General features: G+C 47.1%; 6 protein-coding genes across 6 annotated transcripts; 3 read left to right on the forward strand and 3 right to left on the reverse strand.

Annotated features, from left to right (window-relative positions):
• Nucleotides 1–5,336: 5,336 nt before the first annotated feature.
• Nucleotides 5,337–7,212, reverse strand: GND2 (6-phosphogluconate dehydrogenase,decarboxylating; the record flags this gene model as incomplete). The annotated part of the gene is made up of 4 exons (XM_031151876.1): nt 5,337–5,777; nt 5,826–6,260; nt 6,310–6,994; nt 7,199–7,212. The coding sequence occupies 4 exons, from the start codon at nt 7,210–7,212 to the stop codon at nt 5,337–5,339; spliced, it is 1,575 nt and encodes a 524-aa protein (XP_031002979.1).
• A 718-nt stretch (nt 7,213–7,930) lies between these two features.
• LHYA1_G006944 (putative RNA-binding protein) lies at nt 7,931–8,995 on the forward strand (the record flags this gene model as incomplete). The annotated part of the gene is made up of 1 exon (XM_031151877.1): nt 7,931–8,995. The coding sequence occupies one exon, from the start codon at nt 7,931–7,933 to the stop codon at nt 8,993–8,995; it is 1,065 nt and encodes a 354-aa protein (XP_031002983.1).
• Nucleotides 8,996–9,701: 706 nt separating this feature from the next.
• Nucleotides 9,702–12,146, forward strand: LHYA1_G006945 (Uncharacterized protein; the record flags this gene model as incomplete). Its single annotated transcript, XM_031151878.1, has 7 exons — nt 9,702–9,817; nt 9,865–10,184; nt 10,363–10,876; nt 10,929–11,129; nt 11,179–11,363; nt 11,420–11,602; nt 11,665–12,146. The coding sequence occupies 7 exons, from the start codon at nt 9,702–9,704 to the stop codon at nt 12,144–12,146; spliced, it is 2,001 nt and encodes a 666-aa protein (XP_031002982.1).
• A 1,110-nt stretch (nt 12,147–13,256) lies between these two features.
• Nucleotides 13,257–16,766, reverse strand: mug190_2 (Meiotically up-regulated protein; the record flags this gene model as incomplete). The annotated part of the gene is made up of 7 exons (XM_031151879.1): nt 13,257–13,348; nt 13,406–14,186; nt 14,229–14,774; nt 14,864–15,724; nt 15,821–15,865; nt 15,970–16,664; nt 16,703–16,766. 7 exons carry the CDS (start codon nt 16,764–16,766, stop codon nt 13,257–13,259), a joined length of 3,084 nt encoding a protein of 1,027 aa, XP_031002981.1.
• A 448-nt stretch (nt 16,767–17,214) lies between these two features.
• Nucleotides 17,215–21,171, forward strand: mug190_1 (Meiotically up-regulated protein; the record flags this gene model as incomplete). Its single annotated transcript, XM_031151880.1, has 7 exons — nt 17,215–17,241; nt 17,313–18,334; nt 18,466–19,245; nt 19,298–19,544; nt 19,590–19,914; nt 19,984–21,108; nt 21,155–21,171. 7 exons carry the CDS (start codon nt 17,215–17,217, stop codon nt 21,169–21,171), a joined length of 3,543 nt encoding a protein of 1,180 aa, XP_031002980.1.
• Nucleotides 21,172–21,700: 529 nt separating this feature from the next.
• On the reverse strand, nt 21,701–23,619 carry TYR (Tyrosinase; the record flags this gene model as incomplete). The annotated part of the gene is made up of 3 exons (XM_031151881.1): nt 21,701–22,804; nt 22,852–23,121; nt 23,170–23,619. The coding sequence occupies 3 exons, from the start codon at nt 23,617–23,619 to the stop codon at nt 21,701–21,703; spliced, it is 1,824 nt and encodes a 607-aa protein (XP_031002995.1).
• Nucleotides 23,620–24,260: the final 641 nt, after the last annotated feature.

Raw genomic sequence — 24,260 nt, forward strand, 5'->3', positions numbered from 1 at the left:
ACCTCACCTCACCTCACCTCACCTCACCTCACCTCACCTCACCTCACCTCACTCTACTCTCACTGCCTCAACGGCAATTCGACTGGAGCATCGAGGTCTCCTCTGTCTCTTCTTCTCTCTGCGGATAGTAAGTATAACTAACAGCAAGTCCTACTCGATTCTATTGCTCCCATGTGCCCCCCCCCCCACCCCACCCCCCCGCGAGAACATCAACCAGTAAGTGCCTCATTATATCTTTCTTTCCCCTGACATGCAAAGTGCCGTCTGTCAGTGATGTGAAGTCTCTCAATCCCTCTGCGTCAAGCGCTCCATCTTCTACTTGATCTTTCTTACTCCTCTGATCTAAAGGGCACAGTTGTTCGCTCCACCTACATAAATTTCCTCAACTGCTTTTGTCGTGATTTGATACCATAATGATAACAGAAGGCTGTATCTACAGAGTACGAGCACTGGCATTTTTTCACTCTAGCCACCTCATAGCATTCGAGAAGACAAGGATGCAACCAATCAAAACTTTTGTATTATGACTGTGACTATGACTATGACTATGAGAAGATCAAAAAGCGCCCAAAAAGCTCCAAAGTGAGCATCATCGCTCCCTAAACTCCTCGCTAATAAAAATCCTCTCTGGGCGATGACAGCAAAACGAAGACACAGAAGAAAGGAAAGTATAAAAACTCAAACACAAAGTATCATCTCCAAAATCAAACAATCCCGTCACTTAACCCCATCAAACCCAGGCCATCCAACGGCAGACCCGGCACGCATCCCATCAGTACACCACTCTTCGGAGAAGTCATGGTCAGCAGACTCATCACCATCACACAATCAAATCCATCATCCCCTCACCCCAGCGCCAGGGCCAGGCAGACAAACCAACTCAACAGAATCCCCCACAATCAAACACGCAGCAAAGACGATTGAGACACGAAGCAAGGACAATTCTGACAAGGGAATCTAATGGTATCGTACCAAAGAGGATCTTGTGAATCGCTCTCGACCCCCTTCTCAGTGTGGATAATCGTCCTTCACACCGATTTAAACTCCTCGGAAAACTTCTTGGCAACCCGTCCGGTTGCCTACTGACCATCATCGACGGTGATGAGAGGGTCTTGAATCCGAGGAGTGGTGTGTTCGTCTATAATCGTCTTCCACACCCATTTAAACTTCTCGGAAAACTTCTTGGCAACCCGTCTGGCTGCCTACTGACCATCATCGACGGTGATGAGAGGGTCTTGAATCCGAGAAGTGGTGTGTTTGCCGCGGTGCGCTGCTCATCAGGCTGTCGATTCAAATATGCATGGCGAGAATGCACACTCGAGCCTGGGATCTCTCAAAATACTTCTGGGTGCCTGTGTAGGTACCAAATGATCGTCGCCTGGATCTCGTATCGAGAGTAGATGTGAGCACGGAGCGCACCGTGTTGAATGTCCAGCACGTTGGAGACTTGTGTCGGACATCGCGTGTCGTGGCCTGATCCTTCGTCTGCGATAGTTCCTGGTAGAATGACGAGAGGTGGGCGGGGTGGAGGGGTTCTGCTGAGCCTCATTTGACTGATGAAGGGTATTTTGGAGCAAAATTATGTGATGGAGCTAACTCTATGAAGAAAGAGATGATTAGAAGAATGGAGAGCTCCTCATCGAACCCAGGAGGGAGGAGGGGCAGGGGGCATGTCAGGGAACATTGTCAAAGCTGTAGCTAGTGCTGCTAACTTGCGAGTCCTTGAGTTTTCACTAGCAATCTGGACCAGATTTGACTTGGAGATTTCGTTCTCGAAGTCAGACTTGGGACGTCCAACGTTCTGCGGAATGCTGCCCATCGAGGTAGATGAAGACGACGACGATGATGATGATGACGATGATGCGAAGCTACTGCCAAATGTTGAAGTAGCATCGCTTCCATCATCACTCATCGATGATTCAGATCTGGACCATCCGCCAACTGAAGATACATTGGAGGCGCGAGAATGGGCCAGATACTTGGTTCTCAGGGCTGCAAGTGAGACAACAAAGAATTATCAGCATGGCTCTTGTCAATGTCAGCAGCCAGAGATCAAGGTACATACCCCGCCAAATTCGTATGTCTATCACACCCTTGACTTTATCGCGTCTGAACGGACGAGCCCGAAGTTCCGTCTTATTCATCTTCTGCATTTTCGGTCTGCAGTTGCGACGAAAGATCTGGAGTAAGAGCCCGAGGTGGGAGAAATGACAGGGACATACCTTCTGCTGGAATTTCTCCCTGCGCCTCGGACTGCACCCAGTCTTCGACTTAAGAGCTAATCCGCAAGAGGCCTTGATACAAACTGTACTCGCGAGAGTTCTCACACGAGACGCAGCACGCTTTGTCAGGCTCTTAAGACTCTTGAGAGATTTCTTGCTCTTGCTACATAACGACTTGAAGAATTTCCTCGATTTTATGACCGCCTCCTTGTGGAAAATGTAATCCCATTCTGCGTTTGTACGCCTAGAATGATTTCCACTACCGAATCCTCGAGGGGTCAGTGGCTGGGTATCACGGTCTGACAGAGAGGTCCAGCGTTTTGAAGAGATCTCAGAAAGTCGCTTCTTGTAGCCACGCACGCCCGAAGTGGGATTGTATCGGATGTGTCTCAAACTCTGCGGGTCTAGTAAGACTGCTGTTGTCGAGGTACACTTGCGTAGGCTCTTCGACTTCTTGGTGACCTTCATGGGTCCTGGTCTCTTTGCTTTCAGGTGGCTCTGGTGTACGCAAGGGCTGTAGTGTACGGGAAGATCGGAACAGGGTCTGGAAGCACCAAGTGAGTAGATCGAGAGTGTAGATTTGTGTTCCAGCTCTAAAGCGGTATCCCAGAGCTGCAATGGAATGTTCTATTGAAGTCCCTGTGAGTACTGTACTCTACCAACGCCGAACAATTACGGCTCACCTGACGAGAAAGGGGTTCTCTGAAATTATGGAAAGCCTTGCAAACTGACGCAGTGCTGGTCATGCCAACCTGAAAAACATTAGGGTGTGGAGGTCGAGAGATGTGATATGAGGGTTGGTCGTTGTACACTGGGGTAGGTGAATCGGTATATTCGAAGTCCATGTCGTCAAAGTCCAGCTGGACCTGTTGTGGGACAGTTGCTGGTGTGGGTAATGTGGGTGATGTGGGTGGTGTGGGTGGTGAGGGTGGAATGCCGAATTGATAAAAGGACAATTGTGGCTGGGCCGACTGATATGGGGCGGGAGAAGAACCTTGGCCTTGTCGACGAAGGCTCTCCTTGTAAGACCTAGAGCGGGAGATCTCTGCCATTGGAAGAAGATGTAATTGTAACTGCTGTATCGAAGAGAGACCTCGAGAAGCAGGCTGAGATGGTAGTGGGGTGACGTTCTGCCCAAGAGAGGACTCCCAGATGGCGAGATTAGGGAAGAGAAAGAAGCTCAATGCAACAATTGCAAGTGCAAGAAGAAACGAGAGTGCATGTCACAATGTTTAAAAGCAAGTGTTGTTGGTGGAATTCTGGGTTTGAAAGTTTGGTGAAGAGGAAGAGATTTGTCAAAGGAGTCAGAAATGGATTTGTGGGAGGAGTTGATAAAGAACAAGCGATTCCTCTCTTAAGCTAATGATTGCAAGACTCGAGTGAATTGGGGTCTGGAGCTTTGCTACTACGGAGAGGGTTGTGCTGGCGGTCACTTATTTACTTGGCTTGGAAATCTAGCTAGGCAAAGGCAATCAAGTTACACGTTTCTCTATTGTTATCATATCTTCTAATACTATTCCTTCATAATGAAAGTCATATTGCGTTTAGTAATAGTATATCCTCTCTCCCTTAGTAGTTGGGCTTTTGGCCCTCGCCAGCCTCAAGGAAGTATTATCTGTTACAATCTATTCACTTGACTATCAGCAACTCCAGCTACATTACACGCCATTCAACTTGTAAAATTCACTTTCTAGTATTTGGAAAGTAAGATTAAAGTCCTAGCTTTGCCTCCATCAACCAAATGAATGTCAGAATTTGCATCATCTAGTATGAGCCGTCATATCCATGCCAGCTTAAGCAGAAATATTATATTAGTAGACAGATGTAAAGCGCAGTTTCAAAACTCGTACTCGAGCAGATGGATGTGTATAAGATACGCGGAAACAGCAGAGAAGCTCCTTAGCTCAACAGTGATATATTTCCTGAAGACTGCATGTGGCGTGCTACTCATCGATTTTACGTGGAATTGTAAATACAGCCGTATAATCTATGCTCAAACCCGTTTTTGTGAAACGCTAAATGGACGATTAGCTGTTTGACATGCCTACACTACGTACGGACTAAGATTGACTTAAGAATATCGCATACAGTAATCATCGCACCTCAAGGAATGATAAATTTCCGTGACAGCAAGAACCTACTTGACAGCTAATAAATGTGTGAACTATTCTTTCAAGCCAAGTATGCTTAGCACAACCACATCATTTCGAAATAAAAAAGTTCACCATCACACCCAGCGGACTTTCTAGAAACTTGAAATCTAAAGTAGTTAATGCGAGCTGGGAAACAGACGTTGGATTCAAGCTTTAAATTCTATAGATCGTGGAAGCAAACTATACTCTTAACACCTAATTTTCTATATCCCCCTCGGAAGCAATGCGTGATCAGGGAAATCAATCGCTTAGTTGACGATACTCCGATACTTGCAGTGCAGTGAATAATACATCAACATTTCCAAAGACCAGGCTAGGGTTTAGAAGCAATAGAAAAGCATGATAGACATACCTGACTAGAGAGTCAACACACTGCTCTTGATAACGGAAGTTCACGACCCTATCCGGATCTCACGCATGAAATCTCCAAGTACAGCAGAGCCATGGATTGGTTCTTCAAGCCACAGAAAGCAATCATTCATCGCTACTTAACCACCGATTCATTCTTTTTTTTGCTAGACAGCAAGCAACCTTCAGTCAGTCAGATAGAGGGTGCCTCTTATTTAATAGATAGCTGACTGATTGACTAATTGCACACCCTAGCAAAACATGCGTCATGTAATGAAAGCTTTGGAGGTGGGGGTGGAGATCTTTTAAGACGCGTACTGTATGTACCTCCGTAAAAGGCGGGATTGGGCATAAAATCCCTCAAGAACTAGTGAACGTGCGTGGAAAAACATCAGGCTAAATACACAACTCAGTTGAAATTCCTGGTGAGCTGTGCATTGGCGGATAAATCACCGGCCACACAAGTCAATAAGGTAGACTGACCAAATCCTAGTGATAAGGCAGCAGGCTTTTTGAGAACAGAAATGCACAGAATTTAGTCAACAAAAGATCCAATCTACGCGATGTATTTGCTATCAATCTCTAACTACATTTAACCGCGCTTCGCAAATATTTATGCCTGGTAAGTCGACGCACTAACATTACCACCTCTCCCGGTCCAGTTGACGTGAATGTTCTCACCCTCCTTGTACTTGGCGTTGGCAAATTCAGGCTTGATCTTGAAGGTGTGGGCACCGAAGTAATCTCTCTGGGCTTGTAGGAGGTTGGCGGGCAAGTCCTTGGTACGGTAACCATCGAACCAGCTCAGAGCGGTAGAGAAGGCAGGGGTTGGAATACCGAGTAGAGCGGCCTTGGAAACAACGTCTCTCCATCCTGGCTGCGCCTTGTGGATGGCCTTGTTGAAGAAGTCACTGAAGAGGAGGTTCTGGAGGTCATCATTTTCGCGGTAAGCAGCTGTGATGTCCTTGAGGAAAACAGAGCGGATAATGCAGCCTCCACGCCACATGAGGGCGATGGATGGCTTGTTAAGCTTCCACTTGAACTCCTTGGCAGCCTGTATTATGTTAGAAAAGATTCTGGAGTTAAGAGGGTGTAGACGTACCTCTTGCATAAGCATGAAACCTTGGGAGTATGAAATGATCTTTGATGCATACAAGGCCTGCTCCAAATCCTCGAGGAACTGCTCCTTGTTGCCTTCAAACTTGGTGGATCGGCCAACGAAAGAAAGAACCTTGGAAGCATCAGTACGCTCGGCCTTGATGGAGGAGAGACAACGAGCGAGAACGGATTCGGCAATCAAAGTGACGGGCATTCCGAGGTCGAGAGCGTTGATAGCTGTCCACTTTCCAGTTCCCTTTTGTCCTGCAGAATCAAGAATCTTCTCGAGGAGAGGAGTTCCGTCATCATCGTTGAAGTACATGATGTCGCGGGTGATTTCGATGAGGAAAGAGTCAAGAACGCCCTTGTTCCATGTTGTCAAGACATCACCAATCTCCTTGTCCTTCATGCCCAGACCGCGCTTCATGATATCGTAGGCCTGATAGTATTAGTTAACCAAACCAATTACAGGTGCCGGATGAAAATACCTCGCAAATCAATTGCATGTCACCGTACTCAATACCGTTGTGCACCATCTTGACGTAGTGACCAGCACCTTCATCACCAACCCATTCGCAGCAAGGCTCACCATCACTCTTGGCAGCAATATCCTGGAAGATGTTCTTGATGAATGGCCAAGCCTCCTCGTTTCCACCGGGCATGAGGGAAGGGCCGTATCTGGCACCCTCCTCACCACCGGAAACACCTGTACCGACAAATCGGATACCCTTACCAGCCAAGTACTTTGTTCGACGGTTGGTATCGGGGAAATGTGAGTTGCCGCCATCGATGATGATATCACCCTTCTCGACGAAGGGGAGGAGAGTCTCGATGAAGTCGTCGACGGGCTTACCCGCCATGACGAGGAGCATCATACGGCGGGGTTTCTTGAGCTTGCTGACGAATTCTTCGATTGACTTGGCACCTTCGACGGATTTTCCCTTTGCCTCGTTGGCGATGAAGTGGTCAACCTTGCTAACAGTTCGGTTGAAAGCGATGACATTGTATCCGTGATCCGCAGCGTTAAGGATAAGGTTCTGGCCCATAACAGCCAAGCCGATGAGGCCGAAATCTCCCCTGGGGCCATTGTCAGTTTTAGAAGCAGATGAGATGGAATCCGAGGGTTCGCGCGCAGTGCCGCCAATGTTGATTCTGGCAAGACGCTGCTGCGCGCTGCCAAGGAGAAAAAACGAGAGTCAACTTGATTATCTTGAGATGAGCAAAGGAAAGGAGGCGCATCTAATTGCTGCATGAATTGGATTACATGTTTTGGGGGTTGGGGTTTGTAAGAAGAGATGTGGTGGTGGTGGTGCAAACGTCGATGACGGTAGCGATGGTGGGGTAAATGTTGAGACGAGGAAAATATTCAGCACTTACGTTGGCTCGCTCATTGTGATGGTGGTGGGATGGATGTGCTTGTGAGGGGAGGATGGTATGGATCTGAACTTCTACGAGAAGAAGTCGAGGAGTGGTTTTGAGGGAAGAAAGAAGGAAGAAGGAAAGAAATAGGTTCCCGAGGGGTTGACGGGAAGATCTGCCTCTCTGCTTAGTAGGCAAAACATTAGACCGGGTCTAGACGGGACAGAGAGGAGAGAGATCCGACATTTTGAGTCTCACTCACTCAACTCAACATATCGACAGAATCATGCAGAGAGATCCTGCCGTCAGACATGGACACGTTTGACCACGAAAATCTGTACAAAGGGCTACAATCATGCTTCATTATGCCATTCATTCTCATCCTTTTCCTCTCCAGCGATATTGTTCTTTTGGCCGAATAAGTAATCCAAATACCCCCACCAGCCCCCACTTCAGGCTTTTTCATCCCACCAAATCAGGCATCATCTTAATTCCTCAGGCTCACATTACAGCTCATGTGATCAATCTTCTATCATGTGACTATCGGCGCTAGTATTTCTTCCGTCAAGTGAGTTGCGCCGCCGACACCATTAATTGCCATTATTACCTACCATCTCATAAGTTGTCTACAACCTCAACCTCTAGAGACAACATCTACACGCCACTCTCAAGTCCAGGGGTCCACCGCGTTGATACGCAAAGGTACGTCTCAACGACTTCTACCAAATAACAAAAGAACACCAATTCATCATGTCCTATCCCCCACCTCCAGGTCTTCCTCCCGCCTCTTCCTCACTACACCCCTCTCTCCCTGCACGCCCACCACCCTCGACACTCCCTCCCCGCCAATTCCAAAATGGCGCATCTCGCCCATCCATCCAAGGCTTCGCGCCTCGATCCGTAGCCTCGGCGCAACCACAACCTTCTTACAACAACTACCCACCACAACAATCCTATCCCCAGCAGCAACAACAACAACAATATGGCGCCTACCCACCCCAACCCCAAGCCCAGTCCCAAGACGCTTCCTACGGCGCAGCTCCTCAAATCCGCAATCCCTTCGCGCCTCCAACCGCTGGCCCAGCTAGACAAACATATGAAGAAGACCCTGACATGGCTGCCCAAATAGCCCAATGGCAATCCGCCTACGCCGCCCCCATCTCTAGCACTCCTCAAAACTCCACATCTGGCTACACGGGCCCTGTGCGTCGCGACCCCTCCGCGCCAGGCCAAGCGACCTCCTCAAATGCCGCTCCATTAGGCGGGCGAGGAGAAATGTCCTCTGCAGCCATGAGTTCCGCCGCAAACGTTGACAGTGGTGTTGCGAACATCGTCTCGGACAGCAAGGACCCGAGTCAGAAAACCGTAGTGCGCTCAGGAGGAGGAACGACCTGGACTGACGGCTCGCTCCTCGAATGGGACCCTTCGCACTTCCGACTCTTTGTGGGAAATCTCGCGGGTGAAGTAACAGATGAATCTCTCTACAAGGCGTTCAGCAGATGGCCTAGTATCCAGAAGGCGAGGGTGATTCGGGATAAGCGGACTACGAAGAGTAAGGGGTATGGGTTTGTAGCGTTTTCGGATGGAGATGAGTTCTTTAGTGCCGCGAGGGAGATGCAGGGGAAGTATATTGGGAGTCATCCCGTTTTACTGAGGAGGAGCACGACGGAGATTAAGGCTGTTACACCGAGAGATAATAGAAAGGGGAAGGGTAACAAGGGGAAGAACAATAAGGGGAAGGATGGGGATAAGACTGGGAGTGGGGTGCAGAAGCCTGGAAGTAAGACGAAGGGGGGACTCAAGGTTCTAGGATAAGCGGTGGATTGAAAGAGGTGTGGTAGTCAGACTATGGAGTTGGGGAGTTATTGCAAGAGTAGCTTTTCAGATGATGCATACCTACTCAGAGTCCTGTCATAGCGGATAGCCTTAATACCAGGCAGATAATACCGTAAAAAGCATAACAACCGCTGAATACAACCAGAATATACGTCTCCTTGTAACAAACGGAAAATGTGACCTTCCCCTGCTTGCTCGTAGCCAATTGCAGCATTTCCATCAATAAATTGCATTGTAGCGAGCGATTTATCACAACTCAACACCACACCACCCAACTCATTAGCAAAAATATATTTCTTGCCATGCTATGCTATGCTATACAATATCGCATGCAATGTCCTCGGTTGGTATCTCTACGAACAGATCTCCTTTGCGTTTCCGAATAGATTGATTCCTCTATGTCTCAAAAGCCGCACATGCCGAGTGGTGACGTAGGTAAACAGAGACATAAGCTACGCTTACTCCAAGTAAAGCATCAAGAATGCGAAGATACGAGGATACCTAGGATTAGATTTGAAAAGGTGATGTGAATCTATCATATCGCTGGTCCCTTATTTGCCTTGTGTACTACTCTCTTCTTCTACCCTCTTTCCTTTCTGCAGAACTTCTACATCTGCTTCCACTTCATACTGTGCAAGCTTGCTCTCCCCAGTCCAGTCCACAGTCTAATCCCAAACCCCTCAATATGCCGTCCCGCCGCGACACAATGGGCTACCTCCCAATTGAAGACTATGGTCTAATCGGCAACTTACGGACATGCGCTCTCGTAGGAATAGACGGAAGTATCGATTTCATGTGCTGGTATTTCCCCCTCTCCCCTTATCTTATCCCACCAACTAACTCCGCAGGCCCGACTTCGACTCCCCCTCCATCTTCTGCAGACTCCTGGACAAAGACAAAGGCGGATACTTCAGCATCTCGCCCCCGGACGGTCTTACGTGTACCACCAAGCAGCAGTATTTGCCGTCGTCTAATATCCTGCAGACGCGTTACATACACGATGATGGCGTTGTAGATATCGTTGATTTCTTCCCCAGGCCTAGTGAGGGCAGTGTTGTTGCCAAGGGGTCTAAGCAGACCCCGTTTCGGGAGACGGTACCTGTGCAGGATGAGTTGAAGAAGTGGTTGGTTAGGAGGGTGGAATGTATTAGGGGAGAGGTTGATTTAGGTAGGTTGACTCTCCTACTGCAATAGGATCTGGACCTCTGCTATAAGTTGCAGGTTTAGACGCGTTTCAATCATTTGGGATGTCTATTGGAGACTTTTGGAGATTCCAAGTCGGCCAATAGCATTGATTGAGCAGTACTTGATTTCTCAAATAGCCCAGGCTAACAACATCATAACAGACGTCGAGATATTCCCCGCTTTCGACTACGCCCGCGGCACTCACACCACCGAACTAGTCCTCCCCGTCCATAACCCCGGATGTCCAGACTCCAAAACCGTGACCTTTACCCATGCCGACCTCTCTCTTCAACTTGATGTAACAATTGATCACGGTGAAGAAGATGCCGATTCCTGTCCTTCTGTCATCTTTAGAAAAGAGCAAAAGGAAGGTATGTTGGGAGAAGGAGTTGTAGCTCACCTCCATCTCCAAGAAGGACAAGCCATTTCCTTTGTTCTGCGGGAGAACATCCCGAACCATGTCACGCGCGATGTCACGACACAAGTTCTTGATCTCCAACAGAGCGCAACACAGAAATACTGGTTTAATTGGATCTTAAAATGCAAATATAAAGGCCGTTGGAGGGAGATTATTACCCGCAGCTTATTGATTCTCAAGCTTTTGACGTATGAACCGACTGGTGCTATCATTGCTGCGCCTACATTTTCGATTCCGGAAGCTATTGGAGGGGGCCGGTAAATATTCCCTCTGCTTGAAAATGTGTTTCTAGCTGCTAACGTTATGCAGCAACTGGGACTACCGGTTCTGCTGGGTCCGGGACTCGAGTTTTACCATCTACATCCTCCTCCGTATGGGCTTTACTGCAGAAGCAGATAGGTATATGGACTTTATCAGTGATAGATTCCGCAAATCACGGACAAAAGAGGGTGCTTTACCTATCATGTTCACCATCAAAGGCGAGACTGATATTCCTGAACTCGAACTAGAGTAAATACACCCACTGAAATCTGAATATCAAGCTAAATAACACATCTAGCCACCTCTCCGGATACCGTTCTAGCAACCCTGTCCGTATCGGCAATGGCGCTGCAACACATCAACAATTTGACATCTACGGCGAGCTTATGGACGCTATTTATCTATACAACAAGTACGGGAAACCTGTCACATGGGAACAGTGGGTTGCCGTGCGGGAAATCCTTGACTTTGTACTTACAATTTGTAAAGGCATGAGGTTCCTGCCCACTCACCGCGTACCTTGCTAATGCATGAAACAGATCCCGATATGTCAATCTGGGAAGTCCGTAACAAGAAGCAAAACTTTGTCTACTCGAAGATCATGCTCTGGGTCGCGTTCGACCGTGGTTTACGACTAGCTGATAAACGCTGTCTGCCATGTCCGAATCGTGCCAAGTGGTTGCAAACTCGGGATGAGCTATACGAAGAGATTATGACTCTTGGTATTCCCCCCTCCCCCCAACCCCCGTCCTCTTTTCCACCACGATAACTAACAAGATAAAAGGCTACAGCAAAAATATCCAATGCTTCATCCAAAGCTACGAAAGCGGAGACTACCTCGACTCTTCCATCCTAATCGCCCCCCTGGTATTCTTCATCTCCCCCAACGACCCCCGCTTCATCCGCACAATGGACCGCATCCTTCTCCCCCCGGAAAAAGGCGGTCTCACATCCACCGGCCTCGTCTACCGCTACAATACCCAGAACTCCGACGACGGCGTCGGCGGCCACGAAGGCGCCTTCTCCATGTGCACCTTCTGGCTCGTCGAAGCCCTCACCCGCGCCGGCGCCTACGACAGCAAGTACCTGGTGCGCGCGGCGAATCTTTTTGAGAATATACTTTCGTACAGCAATCATCTAGGTATGTTCAGTGAGGAGATCGCGAGGAGTGGCGAACAGTTGGGGAATACGCCGCAGGCATTTAGTCATTTGGCGTTGATTAGCGCGGCGTTTAATTTGGATCGTGGGATTGAGTTTAGGCGGTGATATGAGGGCGTTAGTCTTGGGGTGTAAGGTAACACGGTAATTGTTATACGAACAGGTTGATTGTATTAAAGTTACACTCTTGAAAACATAACTTGTAAGAAAGAGTATTTGTTGGGATTGGTGCAGAGCTCTTCGTACATCGTGAGTGAGTTCAGCTTTCATGAAACCTCAAGAGCATCATTACATCATTTCATCATTTCATCTTGCGTTGAGCTGTGTTCAGCAACACAGCTAGCTGATTCTCGATGTAACGTGTGGGATTATTCCTTATTCCCACCTACCGTATACAGTACTTGTTTCCTTCTCTCCTCTGAAAAATTGCTTGCATGCTATTCTAGCCCGCTTTCAACCTCTCTCTCTCTCTCACAAACACACACTTGGAGCTATCTTCTGATAGATAGGCAAGCAAGCAGGCAGCAGAGCAGGGTACCTGCGTGTCACTTCATCCTTCTTCATACCTATTACTTCCCCGTTATCAACTAGTGGATTGCAAATTCAAGCATGCGATTATTTGTGTTTTTGTCCTGTTTAGACCTATTTTCATCCTAGATTGTTCTACATAGTGAATATGCCCCTCAGATTCGGTACGCGCCACAACCAATGCCTAGGTACCCGCCAGAGTTTCAATCGAGTGGCTGCCTTATTGATGGCTTCTCCACGCGCGTCCTCTCCCGCCCCGTGAATGGGGAAGAAGACGTGGGAAACCCGCTGTGGTGGGTCTTCGTGTGCCTCGAAGATAGCGTACGAGAGACGGGAAATCGGTCGACGGGTCGATTTCTTGGAGTTCTAACGGCATTGTTGTGGGTTGGATAGAGTGGATGTGATTGATGGCATGCTGGAATGTGGGCCGGAGTTGCTTGGTGGAAGTTGTACGTGTCCCCGGTGGGAGTGAGGGAGGGGGGGTACTTGACTTGGCTCCGGGAGTGTCACTAATGGTAAGCAAACAGAACACATAGCAAGATATAACAGCTGAAAGCGGACCGGCGTAATTTAGAGAATAGTAGACGTAAATATAAGAGCACACCTCTCCCAGACTACTCCCTCTAATAACCTGCATAGGGTATTGTTCTATGATTATAAGTTGCTTCATTTAAAATATAGATCACGCTATTATACATGAATCGATTGACTTTTCTTAATCCCCTTTGCTAACTCATCATTCAACTTATTAGTCGTTCGATTGGTTTGATCCTGACGTTGTCCTACATCATATTAGATAGACCCCGGAAAAAACCTAATGCAATATCACACTTACTCACCAGACTTTCTAGCAGCCAACCAAGCTTGGTACGTGCTCCAGTGGTCATGATCCTTCTGAAACTCGCCATGTGCCTCATCAAGCCCAGCCTTGAACTTCCCGCTAAACTTTACCCTGCCGACTTCTGTTAATTCCATATGATCGTCAGATTCATCAACCACGTTCTGAATCAGCCGGTCTGGGTTGTTGGTATGGTAGATCGGAAGGTTGAAATTCTCTTCCTTGTTGTCAATAAGTGTGAACAGCCAGAGCACAGCATAGTGCTTATTCTTGCCGAGGGGCCCTTTCAACTTCTCCGTTAACCCAGCACCAATAAATTCAAACACGATAGCACTCATGTATCGGTAGTGTACTGGGAGTATGTTTTGCGAATCCTCAAGGTTCCACGTATAATCGGCATCCGACTTGGAACCATTCTTAATAGCTCGCGTCGTGGCAGACGATCGCAATCTGAGTCTCTTGGTATACATATCTCCGGTACACGAGATGGGCGATGAGAATACGAATGAGCCGACGGAATATCCAAGCAACGATTCCTCAAGCTTCATTCTCATGGACCTGAAAATCATGCTCACCCGGATTCGGCCGGTACCAGCTCCACCTTTCAGGTCGTAAAATTTGACTACCGAAGAGGATTTGTGAAAGATGTCGGACAATTTGAGAGACGCTACTCCAACAAGGCAATCGTCTTTCTTCTTTCTTGTATCCCAGACTGAGAGTGTCAAAGTAGCGAGTCGCCAGTCTCGTATGTATGTCTCCGTGTTGGAATTAAACGTTGGTGCCTTTCATATTAGCAACGACCTAAAAAGCATAAGACAACTTACCGAAGTGATACTCTTCACTCTGGTTCTGTATATCAACAAGTCATTGATATCGGCCGACACGTAAAGCGATGGGATATATTCAACGTCGATGGTTTCTTCCGAGCTACTCAGTTCTCCGTCGGAATCTTGGCGTCTAGTTTTGACATTTCCCATTGACTTCTTGCCAGGATTATCAACTTGAACATTGATACACTGATGGATAGTCAATCCCAAAATTCCAGAGGGTAAATTCGGATCCGGTACGGTGTTTTGGGCACTCTGTGTCTTTTCCTCTTCCGCTACCTCTATCGTATCTCCATGGTGGTCCCGAGGATCCATGGCATCTGTTCGTAAAGCCTTTTCAAACTCAGCTCTTGGAAAGTACCCAATTTCCCATTCAAGCACGCCTTCAGCGTCAGTACCAGAAACATCACCCTGCAGCTTGTCCTCTCGTTTTTCCATTTGATTGGCGTTTAGAATGAGGTCTTTCAAGGGAAATTCGCATACACCAGAAACGTCATCAGAGCCAGTTGTATCTGAATCCCATAACCGCAAAAGTACATTTTCCTTTCCAAAGTTAGCATTGTACTCAAAGAGATTCGAAGCTGTCTGGAGCTTTCATGCTCAGCTTCTATAGAAGAAAAGGAATAACCTACTTGACGCTTTACATGCTCTGCACGAATCATGATGATAGCTGTTTCCTCCCATACTGGATTCCGATCACCCTTGATTATACGAGTTGCATACATCGGCTTCTCGTACTTGCTGAAAGCGATCGTCAAGTATGGATCGGCACCGGGTCCTCTTGTATCTTGACGAGCCAAGTTTCGCGCTCGGTGGATTTTGACAAAAAGAACTCCAATAGCTTCTGTATCTTCCATCTGATCAGAGCCGCCCACGTAAGCTGTCATATCCAAACTCATAGATTTGGGCTGCACAAAGTCAGCAGCAGCTTGATCAATTTGAGAAGCCAAGAGACTGTCTATTATCGGCAGGTTGAGAAGATCAAGGGCCCATGGTGCGCCAAGTGATACAGAGGTATTTATCTTTGGGTTTTCGGTAAGTGCGAAAGTAATGTTTTTCAAAAAAGGCAAATCTGGGTGCATTTGAAGCCGAAGTCGAATAGTAGCCACGAATTCCTTGACCTGAACAAAGATAGGTAGTAGCACTGGTCCAACAGTAGCAAGTATATCGACATGCATTTGCTCTTTTCGAGATCGGAAAGGAGCTTCGTGATAGGCGATTGCAATTTCCAGATTATAAAAAACCCCGCCCTCTTCTCTCTCAATTGCCTTTTCGCGTTCTTGGGCCTCACTGCTGGAGCCAGATTTGTTAAGACCATGTGTAGGTACCAAATCCCCAAATTCAGAGTCGGGAAGAGATCTCATAGACAGAACCCTAGCTGATTGACAGCCGTGACCGAGTTCAGTGATTTTGACAGTTGCAGGGACTCCTTCTGGGATATAAGGCTTGATTGTATCATTGGCTTGAGAGGCTATGTTGTCAAAAAAGTCTTTCTACAATAAGTTAGTACTTGGTCTTCAAGAACGAGAGCGAAGATGAACACCCTTCAGCCCAACGTCGCAAAATTGAGAAACAAAGAGTTTGATTACCTGCAGGGTGTGCCATAATGTATCTACAAGCGAGTTCATCCATTCCTGTCCCAAAGAATTAGCTAGCAAAAGGTCAAGGGTGTGAAGGAGCCTGGGAAGTGTCTCCGGATCCCCCAGACGACCCAGAAATCCTTTAAGAATAAACCTACCACTGATTCTGGAACATATCGTAGCTTTTCAATTTTAGGGACAGCTTTTTGCACCTTCCTATCGGCTGCTTTTTGTCCTACGCCACTCAGGAGATAAAAGACAGCGATTGCTACACCGAGCGCTGGAAATAGCGATTTCAACAATCCTTTAGACCCACCTCCGATAAAAAGCCAGTCTAAAGCAAGAATTGAGCCAGCTACTACATACGACACCTGCATAGCATCATCATGGAGCGTCTTGAAAACCTGATCGAAGTCGACCTGAGGTGTTGGATTAAACAAAACATTGCTTTTCTCGGCCCCGATAGGAACATCCCCCGTAGCACCAGCTTTCGCCTCATTGTCGTCGGAAGTTGTCGGTTCTTCATGGCCTGTAGGGTCCTTTTTCTCTTCTGGTCTCGATGGCTCAGTAGGCTCGTCGTGTTTTTCTTCAAAGTAACGTCGAGAGGCTTCCTGACGTGTCTGGTCATGCTCGCGGAGAGCCTGAATATTCGGAGGTGGGTTTCTTTCCGAATAAGCTTGGCCGAATTGCGTTGGTTCCGCACGCATTACACCATCCTGGTGACTTTTGGCAGGAGGGCTGGATGGCAGATGATTCGAGGTAGAGTCTGTCGTGTTCGTAGTAGCAGGGACATCTTTATGGGAAGTTAGCTGACTGGTTTCGTCTGGTCGCGGTTCTTCTCGTCTCTTCTCGTCTTTTTTTGGGTGCTGAGAGACAAGATAATATTCATACCTGGAGATTGATCAACATGATCATTTGTTTTCGACGTTTCGCCGTTAATTGCGGTCGTTGCCATTGTGAGATGGTCAATTAGCTGGTGCAGCTCGATAGTTGTCTATGGTTGTGCTGTTTGTTGTATTGCCTGAGATTCCCGCTCTTCCCCTCTTCATGAATTCAAGCCGAAATGCGGATGGGTCGGATCATACCTTGGAGCTGGAAAGTTTAGATTCTAATACAAGCAAGTATTGGAGGAAAGCATTGTTGATTCCTTGCTTGGTGGTGTTGCAGGGATAGCTCCAGCCCCACGTCGCATCCTACGTCATCGATGTACATCATACCCATACCATACCTAGCTATCCCTGTTGTCCATCAACTACAGGATTTCGCTGGGAATGTTTCCAGAACTTCACAACTTCTGCTCGCCATGCCCTTTGTTGATCAAAATTGAGCTTCCTTACTATACACTTTGGAAGCCCAATAAACAATCAATCAGTCAATCAATCAATCAATCCTGAGTAACGAGAATGCCTCCCTATTCAGCAAGGAACAAAGTAAGAACCAAAACCAAACCATAAACCTTTCTCAATCCCCCCTCCCCAACTCTAACACTCAATCAACCCAGGTTCCGACTATACAGAAACTCGCTACAGAGCTCTCCCACAGACTTAACCTCCAAAATGCCGATGCATCGAAAGCCGCGTCTGGAAGCGAATCCGACAAGATCAAAGCAGCCAAGGCAGCGTCTAGAAGAAAGGTTGTCGACCCTACAACCAAAAACGAAGTGGTTATCCAAGATGTCGATGGGGATTTTGAACAATCAATTAGGAAACCCAAGATCACAGTCCCCACGGCGAGCATGAATCCCGTGCGTGCTCCACAAGTAAACAGTATTCCTGGAGTACCACTTCCTCACCTTCCCGAGGGTTCTGGTGAAGAGTACAGAGCCACTCTGGATGACTTGGCTCCACCTGAAGCCAATCCAGACAAGACCCAAGATTATCTACACCATTCCAAGAACCACGAGGTTATCTACCACCCACTTCCAATTGCAGACCTCAAACGCTCCTTTAGTGCTCTAGAAGGGGCTGTCCAACAAAGTTCTGCTGTCATAATCATTGGCATCATTGCGCTCAACTGGCTTTTTGTTCACAGGGGCTGGAAAGGTTTGATTGCCTCGGTTTTTGCGGGTATTATTGTATCTTGCGGAATTCATCTCTGGCTTCGGGGTGTCCAGGAAGGTGCCAATGCTATCAACTGGGACGCTGAACGCAAACGAGCTAAAGCGGCGACTGAATCACTAGTCCCTGAAAGTGTCGAATGGATGAACTCGTTAGTAGGGGTCGTTTGGGGCCTGATAAATCCCGATATGTTCGCATCGATGGCCGACACGCTGGAGGATGTCATGCAGGCATCAGTTCCTCCGTCATTAATCCAGAACGTACGGGTATCATCGATAGGTCTAGGAGATCAACCAATCAAGGTCTTGTCTCTAAGAGCTCTCCCATCGGCAGAGGAAGACCAAGGGGCAAAATCAAATCATGAGAGTCAAGAAGATAGAGATAAGAAGAAGGAACAACGTGAACTAGAAGGAGAAACCGATGAGAATTCCAAGTACTATAACCTTGAGATGTCTTTTGCGTATAGGTAAGTCTTTTCAGAGTATTCCCTCTACACATCCTAGGAGCGGAGTTGATTGCATTCAACCTTGTATCAACTCCAGTAAACGGTGTTCCAAATCCCAATTTTCCCACAATTGTGACTGATATCTCGTACAGTGCTGTACCCGCAACAGGAGTCATCGGAAAGGCTAAGAATTTGCATCTCGAAGTTGTTTTCTACCTTGGAGTGCCAGGGCTGATCGGAATCCCATTACCCATCTTCGTCGAGCTAAACGGCATCATCGGCACGGTCAGACTCCGCTTCCAGCTCACCCCAAACCCTCCATTCCTCAAGAATGTTACCTTTACATTCATGGGTCTACCAAAAATTGCTGCATCTGCCGTACCACTTACTTCTAAAGGAATTAACGTACTTGATCTACCGCTTATCTCTAGCTTCATCAACTCATCGATCGCTGCAGCCCTGGACATTTATGTTGCTCCAAAATCTCTGATTATGGATTTGTCCAAGTTAATCCAAGGCGATGCCATCAAGAAAGAGACGGACGCCACTGGACTTATCTACATCAAGATCAAACGAGCAGAAGGCATTTCAGCTCAAGATCGATCTGGCAAGAGCGATCCTTTCATAACATTAGCCTTTTCAGAGTTTGGAAAGCCCGTGTATTGTACAAGGATTATCGAACAAGAACTGAATCCGTCTTGGAATGAGCAGACCTGCCTTCTAATTTATCAAGATCAACTTACATCTGGCGAGAAACTATCGGTTGAGTTATGGGACTCTGATATGGTTACAGCCGATGATGTTGTTGGGAAGATCGACTTCGATCTTAGAGACCTCACCAAGGATTATGCCAATACAATAACTGAAAGGAGCGACGAGCTGCATGATGAGAAAGGCAAGCCATTGCCTGGAAAACTGTTTTGGGAAATAGGGTACCTCAAACGTGTCTTTATCTTGCTCAACAATAATGCTGACTCGTTACAGGTATTTCCCTCGCTCCAATTTCAAAAAGTCTTTGAAAACGGACGGAACAGATGTCAGCGTGCCAGAAGAAATTCGACACAGGCCGGAGTTTGCAGATGACAAGGGCACGGTCACGACCGATGAGGAGGCACAGGTCACTACAACTCCTCCTGACCCTTCACTGCCAACTGGAATTTGCTCGATATTAATTCACCAGGTCGACAACCTTGAAGTAGAAAGACCTTCGGGAAGTTTTGGATCATATAAGGTTTGAATATGAATCCGATATTTGTGCTTTACTGACAATATCAAGCCATGGACACCTGCTCAGATCACTGGAGAAAATACCGACGAAGAGCATCACGACTTGCCATCATCCTACTGTACCATATTGCAGAACGATGAACTAGCTTTCAAAACACGAACAAAGGTCAAGTCCTCGAACCCAATCTTCAATGCTCAGACGGAAAGATTTGTACGGGACTGGCGAACCGCTGTGTTCACAGTGACCTGCTGGAATTCAGTTCATCGCGAGCACGACTCTATCCTTGGAGCATGCACCTTGAAGCTGAGTGAAATTTTGCAGACAGCGTCTCAAAAGACAGCCATATACGCGCTTGATGGCGGCATGGGCTATGGTTTGTCTTCCATTCCTGCACTAACCTCTCATCTTCTTGAAATATGAACTGATTTCGATGATATAATAGGAAGAATTATGATATCTGTGCTCTTCCGTTCAGTTGATCTTCAATTACCAAAGAACCTTTTAGGCTGGGACCTAGGCTCACTTGAAATATTGGGTGAGAGAGTCTCTGTCGAAAATGACGAAAGCGGTTACTTGTCGAGCTCTCGAATGGTCGTGCATACAGATGTTGGAAAGAGTAGCATTTCCCGCCGATGGATCGAAAAGGACGAAAGGGGAGCCTCTTGGAATCTTCAGCGAGTTAGGGAAGGAAGCAACGATTTACAGAAACGCCGAATTCTTGTACCTGTTCGAAGACGATACCAGGCTCCTGTCAAGATTGAATTCTTCAACCAAAGCTCCCGGAAGCCGGTGGCATACGCTGTATACTGGCTGTGCGATCTAGTGGACAACACTGAAACCGTTTTAAGTCTTCCTGTTTACAAGTCTCCAATGCCAAAACAATTGGTGCAGAATTACATTTCGAATATCGACAGGGACAAGATTGAGTCGGAGAAAATTGGGACTATTAAGATGACTGTGAGATTCAAGATGGGGATGGATGACACGCATCAACAATGGCTCACAACGAACAACGATCGAGAGAGTTATGAATCATGGTTATGCAGTGTTGCTGAAGGCTACCGCACTAGAATTGTCAAGCGCGAAACCTCTGATACAGTCAAGGATGTTCTGTCCTCACCTAGCACTACAGGCACTTCAAATGATGGCGAGGATCAAGATGGGGATATCGATGAAAATGGACCTGTCACCCGGGTCCCGCGCGAAGCTCCAGGATTTGAGAGAGAAATCGATGATTATCACGAGACGACAACAGATGAGCAATGGAACGGAACTTTCGGTCACGAACTCGAACAATACGTCTCCAGCCCAACGACAATCTACTCGGACGACGACTCCTCATTAGGTGTACAGGAAGATCTCACCGATTCCGAAATCGAGGATGAGGATCTGAAAAAAAGACGCCAGAAACAGGATCAAAGCGCTGCCAAGGCGGAGCTGCATCGCAAACACCGCGGCAGAATGAATATCAAGGCGATACGACATATGAAGTTCCTCAAGGATGAGGCTAAGGTTGCGGGTCACAAGCTTAAGGGCAAATTTAGCATGAAGGGTAGAGAGCCAGGAGGTATGTACCCCGTATTAATCGTTTTGACGGCGCTGATAAATTGTAGTGGAAACCGAGTTGTGAGTTTCATTGGCTGGCTAACGAATTAATACCTATGCTATGATTAAATGTGCTTGAGTATGATTTTATTAAGGGCTATTGAACTTGTAATATTAGCAAACCTTGAATATAAGGGTTCTTTCTGAATTTAGAGATAGGTAAAAGTTTTTCACATAAGTTATAAATGAATAAACCAGGTGACTTGAGGTATGATTATAAAGCGTATTAACTTATCTGTCTAGAGAAGAGAAGAGAAGAGAAGAGAAGCATTCCGGAACGTGGATACGTCACCTCAGTTCATAGATATTTAAGATCTATATGTCCAAAACTTCCCCCTATCACGTATTCACTCACTAACATTCGCAGAAAAGGCTTGTATGAGGACGCGAGAGGTATTAACAAAGCCTATATGTTTGAACAACGCCAACTCTGGGCTATCCTGTGCCTCTAGAGTAGTAAAATCCGACGCCGCCAGATCGTCCATGTAAATGCATGCGAAACTCCAATTAGCGTGCTTTCTTTGCCCAAACCCCAATATCGCGTCTCACTACTATTAGTTTGTAGTAGTTATATCCATATGCACCACAGTTGCCCCCCAAGAAGGTAGCTCCGAATCAGTCTGCGGTGGTACAACAGGAGCACTGATCACCGTGACAGACAAGCTCGACACGTCCCCATTTCCAACTTCTGTATCATTCAACAATGTGACTCTGTACTTCAAATTGGCAGTCAAGTAGGGCTGGACGACGTCAGGATCTAAACTCTGGAGCTCGTTCGCCAACACCAATTTTGACAAAACACCTGTGAGAGGGATGGTGCCGCTGACTGGTTTATTAGGCGCGTTTGCGGTGTTGAACTTATCAAGGACCGCCCATGTTCCAACTAGATTTGGTTCGAAAGACCAACCTGTAGGATCCGAGCCAAAATCTCCAAGGAAGATGTGGACGAAGAAGGAACCGTTAAGGGCATGCTTGTCGGCTTTTAAGTTCACGATCCATTCCCGGTGGTTGACAACAGCTTCCCGTCTCTGAGGGGTATTATTTCCATCTGTTCCATTAGTAGTTTTATCACCATAAAGTGCATTGATTGCTTTCAAGACTTGATCTTTGACATCGACATCTGATCCTCCATTTGTCTCGGGATACGAGTAACCAAACGTGTGGGTATCTCGAGCCGTATCGGAATTCCAATAGTTGCCAGAAGTGTCGTGGAACGGGGTGAGTATACTCTGGCTGTCCAGCGTATCTCCAGTCCTGAAGTTGTAGGTGTCCGCTGTAGCTGCCGTTGGAACAACATAACTATCCGGATTGATGACTTGCCACATTGCAAACAACCTGTCGATGTTGGCATGATGGAGCATGAACAAAGGGTCAAAGGCCGAGTAATCTGTGACACTCATGTGCCCGCCACTTCCAACCAGGGCATGAATCTGATCGTGAACTCCTTCAATTGAATCATAATCGGCGTCGGTATTGTCTGGATACCATCCGGTGTTGCTGAACGTAGAGTAATTGTGATATGCGCCAAACAAATTGTAAAGTCTGCTGCGGAATGTGGCAGCGTTGTTGTCGAGCTGTCTTGCCACTAAATCATTCTGGGAATAGGCAGACGCAGTATCGTTGTTCGGATATCTAAGAACGAAAGTTTGTTCATTATACTGCGTCTACGTTAGAGGTGAGAATATCCAGAATTCAAGATACTTACTGGGCTATATATAAAAGCTTTTGGATCCACGGGCTTGAACTGATATGTAAACAGAGGGTTCGCAATCATTTGGGTTCCAGCCGGACCGTCCACAGATATGCTGGGGGAATCTTGAACAATATGCGGCAACACACTGCTGTTATCACTAGGAACAGCTGCCCAGTCCCAATATGGAATTCGAAAGTTCTTGCCGGCAGCTACGTATCGATCTTGGACCGATCCAGCAGGCCACATCGAGGCAATCTCCTGTACGAGATTGTACATGACTTGCTAAAGGCAAGTTAGCACCAACGAATGCCATGAGGGAAAGCAGCTTACCTCAAACAATGCCAGATACGGTCGGTGCCACGTAGGAAACAATATCGAGACATGATGGCAATATCCACTATTGTCGAGCCCAGGACCAGGCTGCACATTGTCCCATGGGGCATATGGTTCGCCATGGATCCCAGCGACTTGATACCACGAAAGCATCTCCGTCTGGTTGGTGTACTGCATGAAATCTAGCGCAAGTATGTATAGCGTCCAGAGTGTTGAGTCTTTCTGCAGCTCCCGGATCTCTTGCCGCACTACCACAGTCCCATTGCTTGTCGGTCCAGTGACTGGATAGAAGTTCTGAGTGCTTTGCCGCGGGACAATGGGGTTTCGGGCGACATTCCTGACACCATCGTAATTGTAGGGCCCGTGGTCGTCTGCGTATGTAGATTGTATACAAGATGCTCCTAGTATCGCCAGTAGGCTGGCAGTTGATCGTTTCAAGAAATGCATATTGACAAAGTTAAATGGCCAAAGTGGGCAGTGTCGAGTAGTGATTGCAGGACGAGAGAGTTGTAGGAAAAGCGTAAATTAGGACTGTTGTACCGGATTTGAAGGTTGTTCAGACCAGAAAACGAGTGTCGTACCTTCTATTGCTGAAGAGCTATGTAGGGAAACTGTTCCCGTGCACGAGAGATTACGAAATGAATGGACAATTTGCAGCTGGATAATGATTGCCAGTGCAGCTCAAGAGAATGTAAGTGGGAATGATCGTATATGCAAGGTATTGCAGAGGAAAAGGTTATTTAAACCAAGATTTGGATGGTAAGTGATGCAAGGCTCGACTGCAATCAGCCTTCCTTCGTAACACAGACTCAGCCGAGTCTCCGAATGTTAATTACCCCTCAATTTTCTTGACGAAAATAGAGGGATGATGACAAGAGGATGAGGGGAGGATCGGTAGTAACTACCTTTCAGATGAAATGGATCGACGCAGGGATCAGATCCAGATCCTCACATCAATGTATGACAATGGGCTGACTGGGGCTGACCGCAGCCACGTTCAATGTTCTTGGTGGTAATAAGCAAATTGAAGGGAACCTAAACACATAACGAGATGTCCAAATTGTGAGCGTCCCGCATAGAAGTCGTAC

Source organism: Lachnellula hyalina (assembly GCF_007821495.1).
Source record: "Lachnellula hyalina strain CBS 185.66 chromosome Unknown contig00141, whole genome shotgun sequence".
In the NCBI taxonomy this organism is placed as follows: domain Eukaryota; kingdom Fungi; phylum Ascomycota; class Leotiomycetes; order Helotiales; family Lachnaceae; genus Lachnellula; species Lachnellula hyalina.